At 58.0% G+C, this 14,665-nt stretch overlaps 1 protein-coding gene across 2 annotated transcripts in view; it reads right to left on the bottom strand.

Annotated features, from left to right (window-relative positions):
- The window catches only part of SIN3B (SIN3 transcription regulator family member B), a 45,436-nt gene that overhangs the window by 1,973 nt on the left and 28,798 nt on the right, over nt 1-14,665 (bottom strand). For both annotated transcript variants that reach the window (XM_040241095.1, XM_040241096.1), the window contains exons 9-18: nt 12,021-12,228; nt 9,672-9,788; nt 8,372-8,610; nt 7,557-7,740; nt 4,641-5,247; nt 4,313-4,482; nt 2,122-2,295; nt 1,794-1,886; nt 607-701; nt 195-399 (exon numbers count right to left, since the gene is read on the bottom strand). In XM_040241095.1, the coding sequence (XP_040097029.1) occupies nt 195-399; nt 607-701; nt 1,794-1,886; nt 2,122-2,295; nt 4,313-4,482; nt 4,641-5,247; nt 7,557-7,740; nt 8,372-8,610; nt 9,672-9,788; nt 12,021-12,228 (2,092 nt within the window). The remainder of the gene's footprint in view (nt 1-194; nt 400-606; nt 702-1,793; nt 1,887-2,121; nt 2,296-4,312; nt 4,483-4,640; nt 5,248-7,556; nt 7,741-8,371; nt 8,611-9,671; nt 9,789-12,020; nt 12,229-14,665) is intronic.

Genomic DNA, 14,665 nt, shown 5'->3' with positions numbered 1-14,665 from the left:
GCCATGGGTCAGCCTCAGGGGCCCACACACCCCAGAGGGCCATGGGTTAGATCTCAGGGGCCCAGGCAACCCAGAGTGCCATGGAGTACAACTTGGGGGCCCAGGCACCCCAAAGGGCCATGGGCTGCATCTCAGGGGCCCAGATACCCCCAAACAGCTGTGGGCTGGCCCACAGTTCGGGCAGGGAAGGACACCTGCTTGGCCCGGCAGAGCGTCCCTCGGCGGTACATGTAGTCCTCGGAGTTCACGATGAACAGCATCTTGTGGGTGCTGAGCTTGAAGCGGCAGTCCACGTTGCAGGCACTTTCCACCCCGACCAGCCGCCTCCAGGAGCTCTTGGCTTCGCCGCGGAGTGCGCGCACCTGCTCACACTGCCAGCGGCGGAACTTCTTGAGGTTCCTGGGGGTGAGAGAAGGATCCGCAGGCTAGGAGGTCCCCACAGCCCAGAGATAGTGGGAGGACGCCTGACCTCCAGGGTTGGAGAAACGCAAACCGAGGCAACAGAAACCACCGCCTGACCCCTTGGCTCCCTTGTGAACTCAAACCCAGGCCCGCTGAGCGCTGGTGACAGTGGGAGAGGGCCCCCAGGGCCCAGCGCCCTCTCACCTCTGCAGGAACACGGGCTTCAGGAGGAAACCGTCGGTGGGCGAGCTGGAGGCGCCCTCTGTTCCCACGTACTGCTCCACGTACCGAGCCAGGTGCTGGGGGGACAGAGGGAGAGACGGCCCATGGCATCAGTGGCTCCAGGGGCCTTCATCTGCATCCTTCCCGAAGCTCTAGGCGGACCCAGCAGATGGGAGCGCCCAGGGCTCAGCTGGGGTGGGGCAGGTACACCCAGGCCGAGGTTCAGATGGTTTTTGGAGCTTCCCTGTTGTGTAACTGCTTCACTGCATCCGCCATGTGATAAGCTCACACGGGGAACGGGAGGCCCCCGACATGGAGAGAGCGGGGCCCGGGGGATGGGCGGACAGGAGGGGAGACTGGGGCACAAGCAGCAGGTAGGAAGAGGGAGAGACAGGGAGGAGTCGGGGGTGAACGGACGGCAGGGCTCAGGGGGGCCACCAGGTCCAGAACGGGCATGGCCTGCAGCGTTCAAGGGATGCTTCCTCTGCTCACCACCCTGTTAAAGCAGAAGGCTCTTCCAGACTCAAGCTTAACGAACACACATTTGCTGGAAACGTCTGGAAGGGACGGAGTGTGCAGGGCCCCACTCTTGCTTGTTATGGAAAGTGAGTCCTGTGAAGGACGCTGTGAGGGGCACTCAGGTGGCTGTGGTGGGCGGCGTCCCCAGCTCTGTGAAGGCAGCTGGAGGCTTCCAGGCCCTGTTTCCTGGCTCAAGGGCACCAAGGGGAAGGTGCATGTCAGTGTGGGCCAGGAGCGTTTTCTCCTGGTGATGCGGGACGCCCAGAGCTCTGAGCTTAAGGCGACAGGTGTGCAGCAGGCATATACCACAGGGTCTGAGTGACCGGGCTGGCCACGGGGACCGTGGAGGTGGCCTGGCACCAGCCGGAGGTGGGAGGAGCCAGGGTTTGGGTAGAGGCCAGACTGGCTCCCACGTGGCCCTCCTGCCCTGGGACACAGCCCTGGTCTCTGAGGGAACGCCTAGAGAGCCCGCCGCCTCCTGGGGCTCCGTGGCCAGTGTTCAGCCAGCAGAAAGGCTCCCTGGTGGACATTCGTGCACGGGCCGTGTGCACACAGGCTCCTGGGGTGGGAGCCACACGATGGGTGCTGCCTGCGGCTGCCCGTGGCCCCGAGGTGTGTGCGGGGCTCCGAGTGCGGGCCCCAGGCCTCACCTGGACCTCCACAGGGTCCTCGGTCTGGGCTTCCTCGGTGTCCAGGAGCTCAATGGTCATGATCACTTGCCCTTTGCGCTGGAGGAACATCACCTAGGGGAGGGCGGCGGACAAACAGCCTGAAGCTGTGCGAGCAGCCCAGGCTGGCACAGGATGAGGCCCAAAGGTCGTCAATGCTCCTCGCTTCCCCAGCCTCCAAGCCTCATCCTTCCCTGAGGGGCCACATCCAGAGGTGCCAGGAAAGCCGCGCAGGGCGCTGGGCTCCCGTGGTGGGCGGCCCCCTCCCCCGGCCAGCCTCGTGTGTGGCTGAGCTGGGCTGGCCCCTCACCTTGAAGCAGTTCTCGTCGGCCATGCACCGCTCAGCCTTCCACTGGTAGCTGGTCTCCCGGGCGGCCCGGACACAGCGGGAGGCCAGGTTCCCGCCCGCGGCGCCCCGCTTCTTCTCGTTCAGGTAGAGCTCCACCACCTTCAGACAGACGTCGTCGCTCACGAGGTGGTGCAGCTGCGGGCAGAAGAGCTGGCTGGCGCCGGGCGTGAGCCCCCCAGGAGCGGGGAGGCACAGCCCCCGCCTCGCTCACACGGGTCGTGGCAAAGTCCACGAGCTAGGGGGTGAAGGTCACTGTCCAACAGGCTGTGCAGGGCGACCTCCATGCCAGGTGCGGACCAGACCAAATGAGCCCAGGCTACACAAACCAGACCAGGCTAGAGCAAATGAAGTCAAAGCAAACCAGACTAGACCAGGGCAAGCCAGACCAGAGGATAGCAAAGCTAACCAAAGCAGACCAGATCACAGCAGACTCGCAAACTCTGCCTGGGTATGAGAAATGTACAGCAAAAATGTGCCCAAATGGGGGTGGGAATCCCTGAAAATCACCGTGACAGCAAATGATTATCTTTCCCCAACATTCAGTTACAGGGCTTCCCTGGCGGCTCGGTGCCAAAGAAGCCGCCTGCCAACGCAGGAGACACAGGCTTGATGCCTGGGTCGGGAAGATCCCCTGGAGAAGGAGGTGGCAATCCGCTCCAGTACTCTTGTCTGGGAAATCCCATGGACAGAGGAGCCTGGCAGGCTACAGTCCACGGGGTCACAAAGAGTTGAACACGACTTAGCGACTAAACAACAGCAACAGTGTTCAGTTACAAACATAATTCCTTTAAAACCTACAAACATACTTAAAACCTTTAAGTTTATGAAGAGACAAGTACTGGCAACAGCCGAGGCTGCAAGGTCAGACTGGGCTGTAGGGTCAGGCGGAGCTGAGCTGTCTCTCTGTGCGCTGAGCTGCAGCCCAGACAGGCCAAAGACATTAACACACCCTTCGCTACTCAAATGTTACTGCCTGGAAAAGTTCCGTAACTCTTACGTAGCAGATGGCCAGCCACAGGTGTTGATCCTGCAAAAATCCCCTGGTCAATAATGAGTTAAAAACGTTTCTAGCAACTGCATCTGAGTGGAGGAAGAATGACATGACTCTTTTCTCCACTTCTTTCCTACTTTACAATGAACAGCCTCACTTGACAACCAGGAAACCAAAGTCAGGGTAAACAAGAGTGCTCCCCAAGCAGGACCCACGGTCCAGGACCACACTGGACTCGCCTGGGGCTTTGCTGTTTATATTACATGACCAATTTCCTCTTGCTGACGTTCAGCTGTGGGTGATGCTGAGGCACATCATGGCCAGGCCCCTAAGAAGTGAGCTAAGGCTCTCTACAGGTTGCTAAAGTCCCCTCACGGAAGGTTTGTCAACAGGAGCGCTGACATCTCCTAGCACACACGCCTGTCCACGGCAGCACTGGTCGCCACCACCAAAAGGTAGACGCAACCCAAGTGTCCACCGATGGACGAATGGAAGCACAGAATGCACTCCGTCCACTCTATGAAATGCCATTCGGGCATAAAACAAAGAGAGCACTGGGACCTCCCTGGCGGCCCAGTGGTCAGCAACCTGCCTTGCAGTGCAGGGGACGTGGGTTTGATCCCGTCAGGGAACTAAAATCACACATGCCTCAGAGCAACTAAGCCCACGCACCACAACTCGGGAGACCAGGAGGCTCAATGAAGACCCTGTGTGCCCCAACTGCGACCCAATGCAGCCAAGGTAGCAGGCCTTCAAAGCAAAGGACTGCCACGTGCTGCAACGTGCATGGACCCAGAAACACGCCGCCGAGTGGGAGCAGCCAGACGCCACGGCCACCGTGGTGCCTGAGTCCGCCTGTGTGAAAGGTGCGAACAGGCACGTCCGCAGAGACAGAAAAGGGCTGGGAGAGGAAGGGTGGGGACTGACTGCTTGTGGGGAGGGGTTTCCTTGGGGGATGACGGGAATGTTCTAGAATTAGGCAGATGACGATTGCACATTATAAATGTACTAAGTTCCATTGAAAGATTCACTTAAGAATGGTGAATTTTACATTACACGAATTCTACCTCAACTGAAAATGAAGAAAGGCTGCCAACCACAGGGCCAACCACAGCTTGGGGGTGAAGGAAAGGGCCCGGCGGGGCGGAGCCGCCCGCTCACCTGCCGGGCGATGCTCTGCACCAGCTTGTCCATGGTGAAGCCCACATAGGCGTGGATGGTGAACATCTCGCGCAGCGTGTCCTCGTACTGCGTGGGGTCGATGCTGCCCTCCAGCAGGCTCCGTACCATGTCCAGGAAGGCAGGGTAGTACTCCTCTAGCTCCACTTCACCTGCGGGTGGCACCCTGGTCACTCGGGTGCGGCTCACACGGCTGCCGCGGGGAAGGCTGTGGGGTGCACACGCGCGGCTCCCGCTCCCCACCTCCCGCCCCAGGCTTCAGGAGGGCGTCTCCCCTCCTGGCGCCCAGAGGGCAGGCCCTGGGGCTCACTCGGCTGCTTCAGCCGCAGCTCCATGGCGGGGTCGTTGCCCTTCTCACGGCGGCCCTCGCACAGCAGCTTCTCCCTCTCCTTCTCCGTGCGGTACTCCAGGAGCTGCTTCTGCGCCTGGCGGTAGATCTTCAGCAGCCTGGAGCACAGGGTCTGATGGAGGCGCAGGAAGAAGTACCAGTTGTTGTTGGCGAAGAAGAGGCTGTAGACGTCGTCTAGGGGCTTGTGCTGCGGTGGCTGCGGCTCCGGGGCTGGCGCCTCGCCCGCGGCCCCCTTCTCCTCCGGGGGGCTGCTCTGCGGCCCGGGTGCTGGCTTCTTCCGGTCGCCGCCAGGGTCTGCAGCCTGCCCCTGGGGGCTGGCCCGGCCCTCGTCAGCAGAGTCCTCGGATGCGCCCAGGTCCAGCTGCTGGGAGAAGAAGAGGCTGGGCACGAACTGGTGCACCAGCTGGTGGATGGTGCCCTGGTCCTCCTTCTGGATGGCTGGCTGCCGCTTCACGTAGTAGCTGATGAGGGCGGCCGCGTCCTCCAGGATCTGCCTGTCCTCGTACACGAAGATGAGGTGCGGCTCGCTGGAGGGGGCACTGCGGCCCTCCGAGTGCTGCTCCTGGTGCTGGGGAGACAGGGCAGCCACTGGAACAGGAGTGATCCGCGTGGAGAACCTCCGTCGGGGACCAGAAGGAGGCCAATCTCCTTCCACCAAGGCCTCCAACGGTGCTGAGAGACCGGGGGCACGAGGGCAGCACTATCTGATCATTCAGTTCCGGCTGCCCCAGGCTGCCCGGGGGTGAGGCAGGCTCAGCGCAGCACAGGCCTCTGCCACCGACAGTCATTCACACTCAGCCAGGCCCTGCAAGGCCTGCAGCTGCTCTCGTTCCAGTTCCGCCCCCTCCAGCCTGGCCCACCACCCGCACGTCTCCCACCGCCGTCTATTCCCCACTTGCCAAGAGCCCTCCACAGTGCTCCCGTTACCTGGCGCCAGCACAGGTCACCCACCTGCTCGTCCCTGTCTACCAGCCCACTCTACAACTCTCCACACGGAGTCTAAAGCCACACAGGAGCTCCAACAGCCCGAGTTGCCCCCTTCGCAGCCCGAGGCCCTTGCACACGACTCAGGAGAGGACCCTGGCCCTGGCACGCCACCCTGCACTCCTCTGATGCTGTGAGGCTGCTGAGCTTTCCTACTGTGCACAAGACCTTCACACGTGCCTTGGCTCTTTCTCCCTGGAAAACCTCATCCTTGGGCTCACCCTTCGCTGCTACCTTTATCCAGTCAACAACTCTCCTCCCAGCAAGCCCAAACACCACCTCAGTACTGCACAACCTTGCGCAGGCTGCCCCACATCCTACTCTTTCCTGGTGATGCTGGTCCCCTGCATGAGTCAACAGAGGCAGCACACCAGGTTTCAGGAAGAAGTGAGCGTGCGCACTGTCCCTGTGAGCGGGGAGCTCCCGAGGTCAGGACGAGCCCTCCCTGGCGCTCTCAACAGTGGCCCTGAGGGGTTCCCCAGACTCCCCTGGAACGAGGGCCCGAAGGGAAAGAGGGGCAGGGCCTCTCAGGCTGCTCCCTGGCCAGGGCTTCACTTTCTGGGAGGGCAACTCGTGTGCCCCCGTATCCACTGTGGCACCGCAGCATCCACAGGCCTCCTTCCCTCCTCGCTGGCAGGACGGGCAGCGTCTGAGTGGGTCCCGGCAGGCAGAGGCGGGTTGCGGGCGCTGCAACTCAGCCCTGCCCCTGGCTCTTTAGCATGGCCTTCATCCTACTGCTTCCTGAGCCCCCACCTCGTGTATGTCACAAACGCCCTTCAGAGTCTTCCGGGCAAGTTTCGGAGCTCGTAACGCGGACTGTCCTCTGTGAGCCACATGATGGGGGAAGGGTCTCCTGCCCTCAGCAGCAAGGCACAGCACACGCAAGCGCAGCAGACCCGGTCCTTCTGCCTCAGCCCCCAGGGAAGGCCCTGCGGGACTCCGCTGACAGCAGCAGGGCGGGAGCGGCTGCGCCTCCGATTCTGGGGTGGTGGGGGGGAGTCTCAGGCCTCAAGCATCTGCAGCCTGAAGTGCAGAGGCCAGATCACAGGGTGGACCTTGGGGCTGAGCAGCGGGCGCTGAGTGGGGCAGGGAGGCAGGAGGGAAGGTGGTCTCCACAGCCGCGTGGAGGAACATGAGCTCTGGGCAGAATGAGCCTCCCAGAGGGGCCACTCGAGAGCCTGGAGGTAAGACAAGCCCCACTGCTCGCTGCTTGGGACTACGTGCGGCAGAGAAGGGAGGAAGCGACCTGGCCGGGGGGGCACTCGGTCAGTGGCGCTGCTCCCTGACCCAGGTTCTGCCACTGAGCAGTGGCCCCCCTCTTCCCCGATAGCCAACGCTCAGTGAGCCACCCCCTACCAGGATTCCTGCCTCGGGCTCCTGCTAGTAACTCTCTCCCCACAGGCAATGTTCAAAGCCCAGCTCCTCGAGCCCAGGGCCGGGCTGGCCTCACTTCAGGCCCCATGAGCCGGACCACAGCAAAGCCGGGCAGGGCACTAAGAGGGCAGTGTGGTGGCGGCAGGTGGCACCCTCGTCTGCTGCGGCCAACCTGGGCAAGGGGCCAGCTCCAGTGCCTCAGTTTCCCCACTGCTAAAACTGGGACAATAACAGTACTATACAGCAAGACCTGCAAGTACGGGTTAGAAGGGACATTACTCCCAAAGGCTGTAGCCCTCCGAGGCCCAGGGCGAGGAGCTGCAGAGGAAAGCTGCCAGCCTCAGTCACCTGAAGGAAGGTCCGGCGAGACGCGGGGAGCGGAGGAGTCAGCCCTCTGCTGACAACAGCAGGGTACTTTCCCGGGTCGGCCCGGAGCCAAGGGGACACCCCTCCCATCCCCACGCGGCCCACAGAGGGCACCGGAGGCCAGGAGGGCCAGAGCCCGGCTGGGGGACTCACCTCGTCGTAGACGCTCTCGATCTCGTTGAGCAGGCTCTTGGAGCGGAGTGCCTTGGTGTCGTTCTGCTTGAAGTTGACAGCCTGGTGGTCCAGGGACTTGAGGTATGCCTTCTCATACTGCTCCCGCCAGATCTTGTTGAAGCCCTGCTGGGCCTCCCGCCACTCCTCCTCCTTGGCCTTCAGCCTGTGGAAGCGAGCAGGCTCATTCCACCCCAGGCCCACAGACCCATTCCAGGCTCGGACGGCCCGCTGCAGGCACAGGGGTGTGCTCTGTGCTGGATGGAGGGTGGTGGGAGCGGCTGGGGAGCTCGCTGCAGCCAGCTTTACGGCCAAACGCCGCTGTCCTACAGCGCCCCCGTCCCGGCCCAAGGCACTGCCCGCGCCCCATGTGGCTGCTGGCTCAGCCGCTGTGCTCCCCGTGGATGGGACTGTTGGGCCGCTCACAACTGCGGCCCCAGCACTGGGCGTGCAAGCAGCCCAGGGCAGCCACTTAACCAGTACTGTTCACAGCACACAGAGGGCCCCAAAATGTATGATTAAATAAAAGGCAAGCCATGATACAGCACAGTCCCGTTTGTGCTTTAAGATAATTACTCTTCACATTTAGGGAAGATCACGTGCAGAGTAGAATGTTTGAGAAGGACATGAATAATCGCTAACAGCTGTACTTTCCTCTTGGGGGTGGAACAGGGAGAGAAAGGAAGACCAAAAACCACAATCAACCAGCCTGAGTCCCCAAGGGCCCCCTCACAATTACACCTGGGACAAAGAGCAGTAATAAGCCCCTGGCGGTGCGGTCAGAAGCGTGAGGGCACCTTTTTAGGACGACGGGGACGGCGGTGACAGGGTTCTTCTTGAGGCTCTCGATGATCTCTGGGGCTTTGTCGCCATAAATGCGGTGGATAGCGCGGCGCTGGATCACTTCCGACGTGCCCCCCAGACAGTCATCCAGCCGGAACTTCTCCTGGTCTTCTGGAGCCATGCGGGACAGCTTCTTCTGGACGCTCTCCAACACCCGGATTGTGGCCAGGTTGGTCTCCAGGACAACATCTAACTATGGACAGGAAGGCAGAAAGAGGTCAGCGGGTCAGCTCATCCCCCAGGGATGAGCCCGGGCCAGCAGAAGGGATGTTGGGACAGAGGTGGGGAAGGGGTGATGGATGCAGGCCTGGGGGACAAGCAAGGCTGGTTACACATCCAGGCCCTGGTGCTGCCTGGACCTCCCCACTGGTAGACCCATCTGAGGAGGGGGACAGGCCCTGGCCTGGCCCTCTTGACAGGCATTGAATGCACGTTACCCTCATCAGGGAGGAAGGGATGCACAGTACACAGAGCCTGCAGGTGACTCCCCAGAACATGTGCGGGGGAGGGGGAGCCAATCCCCAAAGTTACGGCCGTGTGACTGCTTCCATTTAGGACAGAGTGAACCAGGTGGAGCACAGGCTGGCGGCTGCTGAGATTTGGAAGGGGCTATACAGGAACAGCGTGACAGATCAGACTGGTGGAGGACCTGTTTGGGGTCTTGGCTGGTGGTGGGTACACGGACCTCCACAGGGCAGAGAATCCACAGAGCTAGACACACATGCACAAGACAAACACTTTTAGGCACAAGATCCTCCCCGCCGCCCGACATACACATGGATACAAGCGCAACTCGGGAGATGCGAATAAGATCACGGGCGGGGTCAAGGTCCATACCCCGGCTGTGACACTGCCTCAGAGAGTTACAAGCCGCTCCCACTGGGGCAAAGGTACCTGGAGCACTCTGTCATTTTTTAAGCTGCATGTGAATCTACAATGGTCTCAGTAAAAAATTTCTGTTACAAAAATTAACTTAAGTGACGACCCTAACTGTAGTTAATGAAATACACGCACACTTTGAAAAAAGAAAAATAAAGCAGCATCGCGGAGCCAGCCTGGAGGCCAGCAAGGCAGAGAAGGGAGGCTTTTGGGAGCTGCCCACTGCTGGAAGGCACTGGACTCGCCGACCCCCGAGAGGAGACTGGACGCCTTCAGGAGGACCAGGATGCATCCCGTGGGGTGGAGGGCACACAGAGGGGGCCGGAGGGAGGGCAGGGCCGAGCAGGGGTCCCGGGGCCGCAGTGCCACAGGCACCTCGAAGCGCTCATCCTCACAGCGGTGCAGCTGCTCCTCGTAGGGCGTCTTCTTGGAGCTGACGAAGGTGGAGTCCTCAGACCAGGAGGGGAAGGACACCCAGGTGTCATTCAGCACCTGTGCAAGAGGAAACGCCATGACTGGAGAGACAGGGGGCCCGTGGCCAGAGGCTTTATTGTGTGGTCCAGCGTAGGAGAGCCAAGGATAAGGAACAACCCTGATTCTACAGGAAATTACACTGATCCCTGGGTTGGGAAGGTCCCCTGGAAAAGGGAAAGGCTCCCCACTCCAGGATTCTGGCCTGGAGAATTTCACGCACTATATAATCCATGGGGTCGCAAAAAGTGGGACACGACTGAGCGACTTTCACTTCACTTCAGTTCACTAATTTTGTTGTTGTTTTAGTTGTTAAGTTGTGTCTGACTCTTTTGTGACCCCACAGGCTGTAGCCCACCAGGATCCTCTCTGTCCATGGGATTTGCCAGGCAAGAATACTAGAGTGGATTTCCATTTCCTCCTCCAGGGGATCTTCCTGGCCCAGGGATCAAACTCACGTCTCCTGCATTGGCAGGCGGATTCTTTACCATCAAGCCAGAGCAAATCATACTAATGGTAACATAAATTTAAAAGTGGTTTTAAAAGAAAATGTGACTTTGATCACATCAACAAATCTTGCTACTTCGGGGTTGGGAACTTTCTCTATAAAGGGCTAGGTAGCAAATATTTTAGGTTGTGCAGGTCACTGGGTCTGTTGGGTCTACAGGGGAATTGCCTTTTATTGTGCTTCACAGATGGCACCTTTTTTTAAAGACACCGTGAAGGTCGGACCCTGCACCGAGTGCATCCATCAGGGCCACTTTCCAGAGCGTCTGCTCACTTTGTGTCCCCGTGCCACATCTTGGTGACTCGCACAGTACTGCAGACTTTTCTCGTCGTTACTGCACTTGTCATAGGGGCCAGTGATCAGCAACTCACCGAAGGCTTGGAGGGTCAGCGTGTTTAGTGACATAAAGTATTTCAAATCAAGGTATATACTGTTGTTGTTTTTCTTTTTTAGTATAACACTATGCTTTTGAACTGTGGTGTTGGAGAAGACTTCTTGAGAGTCCCTTGGACTGCAAGGAGATCCAACCAGTCCATCCTGAAGGAGATCAGTCCTGGGTGTTCACTGGAAGGACTGATGCTGAAGCTGAAACTCCAATACTTTGGCCACCTAATGTGGAGGGCTGACTCATTTGAAAAGACCCTGACGCTGGGAAAGATTGAGGGGAGGAGGAGAAGGGGATGACAGAGGATGAGATGGCTGGATGGCATCACCGAGTCAATGGACATGAGTTTGGGCAAACTCCGGGAGTTGGTGATGGACAGGGAGGCCTGGTGTGCTGAGGTTCAAAGAGTCGGACACAACTGAGCAACTGAACTGATAGCACGCTTAATATTACAGACCACAGTATAGCATAAACATAACTTCCATATGCACTGGGAAACCAAAAATTTATATGACTGGCTTTATTGTGGTATTTGCTTTATTGCAGTGGTCTGGAACCAAACCCACAATATCTGCAAGGTAATGGGACTTCCCTGATAGCTCAGTGAATCCGCCTGCAAGGCAGGAGATGTGTATTCAATCTTTGGGTCAGGAAGCTCCCTTGGAAAAGGCAACAGCAACCCTCTGCAGTACTCTTGCCTGGAAAATCCCATGGACAGAGGAGCCTGGCGGGCTACGGTCCACAGGGTCGCAGAGAGTCGCACACGACTGAGGGACTGAGGATATGTGTGCGCACCCACGCAAGCCTGTACTCCACTCTGCCTGTGTTCCGGTCAAGCAGCTGCAGGCAGTATGTAAACACATGGGCCCATTTGTGTGCCAATAAAGCTTTACTTACAAACACAGGCTGTGAACCAGACGTGGTTCATGGGCCATGCTCTGCTGACTCTCAGACTACATGTCCTGGAATCGAGCAGCCACTCTTGAATTCTAGAAATGCAGTAAGACTGTCTACTAACTTCAAAAAAGCATCCAGTGGTCAAGCTGAACAGAAACTTGCTGAGGGCAGTGAACCTGGAACAGAGCAGACTCACGGCAGAGATGAATCTGTCTGAAGGATGGAAGAGGAAGCCAAAACCTGTGTGCTGGCAGAGTGTGCTCTGCGGCTTGCCAGAGCCACCAGCAGGGCAAGAAACCATCTTCTCTGCCTAGGCATTCTGTTTTGCTACATCCCAGGACCACCTACCACCCAGTCCCCGGGGGGATCAACACCATTCCATCCATCCGGAACAGGTGACGGGTTTTGTGGAGGGGTAGGGCACAGGCGCCACGTAAGCTGATGGAGCCCCCAGGGACACTACCTCTTTGCAGATGGCTGTCCTCCCGCTGCACTTGGGCTGCTGGTAGGTTTTGGGGAGCGCCCGGTAGCTGGATCCGATGCGCTTGCATGAGGCATAGTCGATTTCCCGGCTTATTCCATCCCCGGATCTGTCATTCATGGGCGGGGCGAAGGACAGCTCTTTCACCCCCAGGAAGGACTTGAACTGTGCGAAGAGTTCTGGAAATTTCCTTCAGAAACAAAGACAAATGGGATGGGGGGAGGGAGGGATTAATCAGGAGTTTGGGATTAGCAGATACACACTATTATACATAAAACAGACGAACGACAAGGTCCTACTATACAGCACAGGAGACTACATTCAGTAATCTGTAATAATCTATGATAGAAAAGAATCTGAGAAAAAATATACATATGTGTAACTGAATCACTTTGCTGTACACCAGAAACTAACATAAGATTGTAAATCAACTTCACTTCAATTGAAAAACAGTCTAAGGACTCTCCTGGTGGTCCCGCGGTTGGGAGTGCACCTGCCAAAGTAGGGCATGTGGGTTTGATCTCTGCTCTGGGAAGATCCCACACACTGCAGAGCAACTACTGAGCTCCTGAGCCCTAGATCCCATGCTCCGCAACAAGAGAAGCCCGAGCACCGCAACCAGAGAGGAGCCCCCACTTGCTGCAACTAGAGAAAGCCTGTGCTCAGCAGTGAAGACCCAGCACAGGCCCTAAAAAATTAAAAAAAAAGAAAGACAAATGGTAAGTCAGCCTCCTGAGGGCCTTTTGAGAACGATCCGGAGATAATGGCTTCATGCTGATGCAGGTTGTTAACAATGGTCAGAATCAACTTCAGAAAGGAGGGGTGAGAGGCAGAACTAGCATCCAACATGGTAAAGTCTTCGTGTGTGTGACTGTCCATCCCCCATCCCTCTGTCACCAACCAGGCCCCACCACTCGCGGGAGGTCTTTCAAACACCCAAGATAAGACTGACCCAGGCTGGCAGAAGCTGGAGTCGGCGATGTTCCTGGACTGGAAGGGGCCGAGCACCAGGCCAGGGGCTGGCAAACCGGTCAACCTGCCAGGCCTATCTGTAGACAGTTTCACCGGTGGACGGCCACATCCATTCGCTCAGTATTTCCTTGTGCGTATTTGCTTCCGGATGATGGTGTCAGAAGCTGGGTGGCCGTGAGCCTTGGTCCTTGACAGAAAAAGTCTTGCTTCCCTGCTCCCTCATGGGAAGACCCTCTCCCTGGACAAACTCTCAGGAATCATAACAGAATGGTCGTGCATGTCGACGGAAGATTTTAAGGCAACTGACCCCCAGCGTCATCTGGCTTGTTTAAGTATCATATTCTACAGAAAGGGTGCAGACATGTTGACAGCCAGTGTGGTGACTCTGCCCCATGACTAAGTCAGGCAGTCTCCCCTCCTTAACTGTGTGCTCCGAGACGGCCATCTGCTGTAGCCCACCTTTAAGGACCGCCTCCCCCACCCTCAACTTGGCTCACAAGCAAAGCCCACAGGCCAATGGAAATGCAGGCAAGGAAGACAACAACACCGAGCACCGGATGTCCAAGGTGACGGCGGTACAAACCACTCTGAAGGGCGGCGACCCTGCACCTCCAGCTCCAGCCACACTCACTAGGAAGCAGCTCTCTGGACCACTGCACGTGGCTGCCCAGAAAGCTGCTCACACAGGCAGAGAGGCCTCCTGGGGGAGGGATGCGGCACAAGTAGTGCCTCAGCTGGGCACCAGACCCAGATGGGCGAGCAGGGGGCTTCCTGTGGCTCAGTGTGTAAAGAACCTGTGCCTGCCAACGCAGGAGACATGGCTTCAGTCCCTGGATCTAAGAAGACCCCACCTGCCGCTGAGCCTGCCAGCTGCAACCATTGTGCCCACGTGCCGTAACTGCCGAAGCCTGCCAGCCCTAGAGCCTGCGCTCTGCAGGAAGAGCAGGCACTGCGATGAAAGCTTGAGCACCACAACCAGAGAGCAGCCCCTGTGCCCTGCAGCCAGAGAAAAGCCCGCCCGGCGGCGACAAAGACCCAGCACAGCCAAAAATAAATGAATAAAACTGAAAAAAGACCCAAGAGAACCAGCCACACTTTAGCTGAGACTTCTGTGATGCTGCCATTCTGTTCTGGGGGCTTTCCAGAGTGTTAACAGATCTTCAGCAGGCCCAGAAAGTTAACCCGAAGGCAAGGACCGGCCTGATGTGTGCACTCTCAGAACCACCAGAGAAGCAACTCCTGATGACTCGAACTAGACCTCTGAGTATCCCAGTCCCAGAGTGTGACCTCGGCACTGACCACAGGGAGAAACTGAGACAAATGCCCATCAAAACAGACCCTGCTGAGAAACTCACGATACACACAAGTGAAGGAACACTATGCAGTCACCAAAAATGATTGTGTGGGTCTAAGAATTGCTGAGTTTAAAAAAAAGAAGGCTGCAGCCCAGCCTGACAGTGTGGTGCCACTGACGTGAAACTCAGCAGCCACACTCAGGTCTAGAGAACACAGGGTGAGTGAAGGGCCGGCTTCCAGGTCTAGAGAACAGAGCGGGAGTGAAGGGCCGGCTTCCAGATCTAGAGAACAGAGGGTGATGAGTGAGGGGCTGGCTTCCAGGTCTAGAGAACAGAGGGTGATGAGTGAGGGGCCGGCTT

The sequence above is a fragment of the Oryx dammah genome, unplaced genomic scaffold, assembly GCF_014754425.2.
Source record: "Oryx dammah isolate SB20612 unplaced genomic scaffold, SCBI_Odam_1.1 HiC_scaffold_5, whole genome shotgun sequence".
Lineage (NCBI taxonomy): Eukaryota > Metazoa > Chordata > Mammalia > Artiodactyla > Bovidae > Oryx > Oryx dammah.
This window is presented reverse-complemented; position numbering and strand designations above follow the sequence as displayed.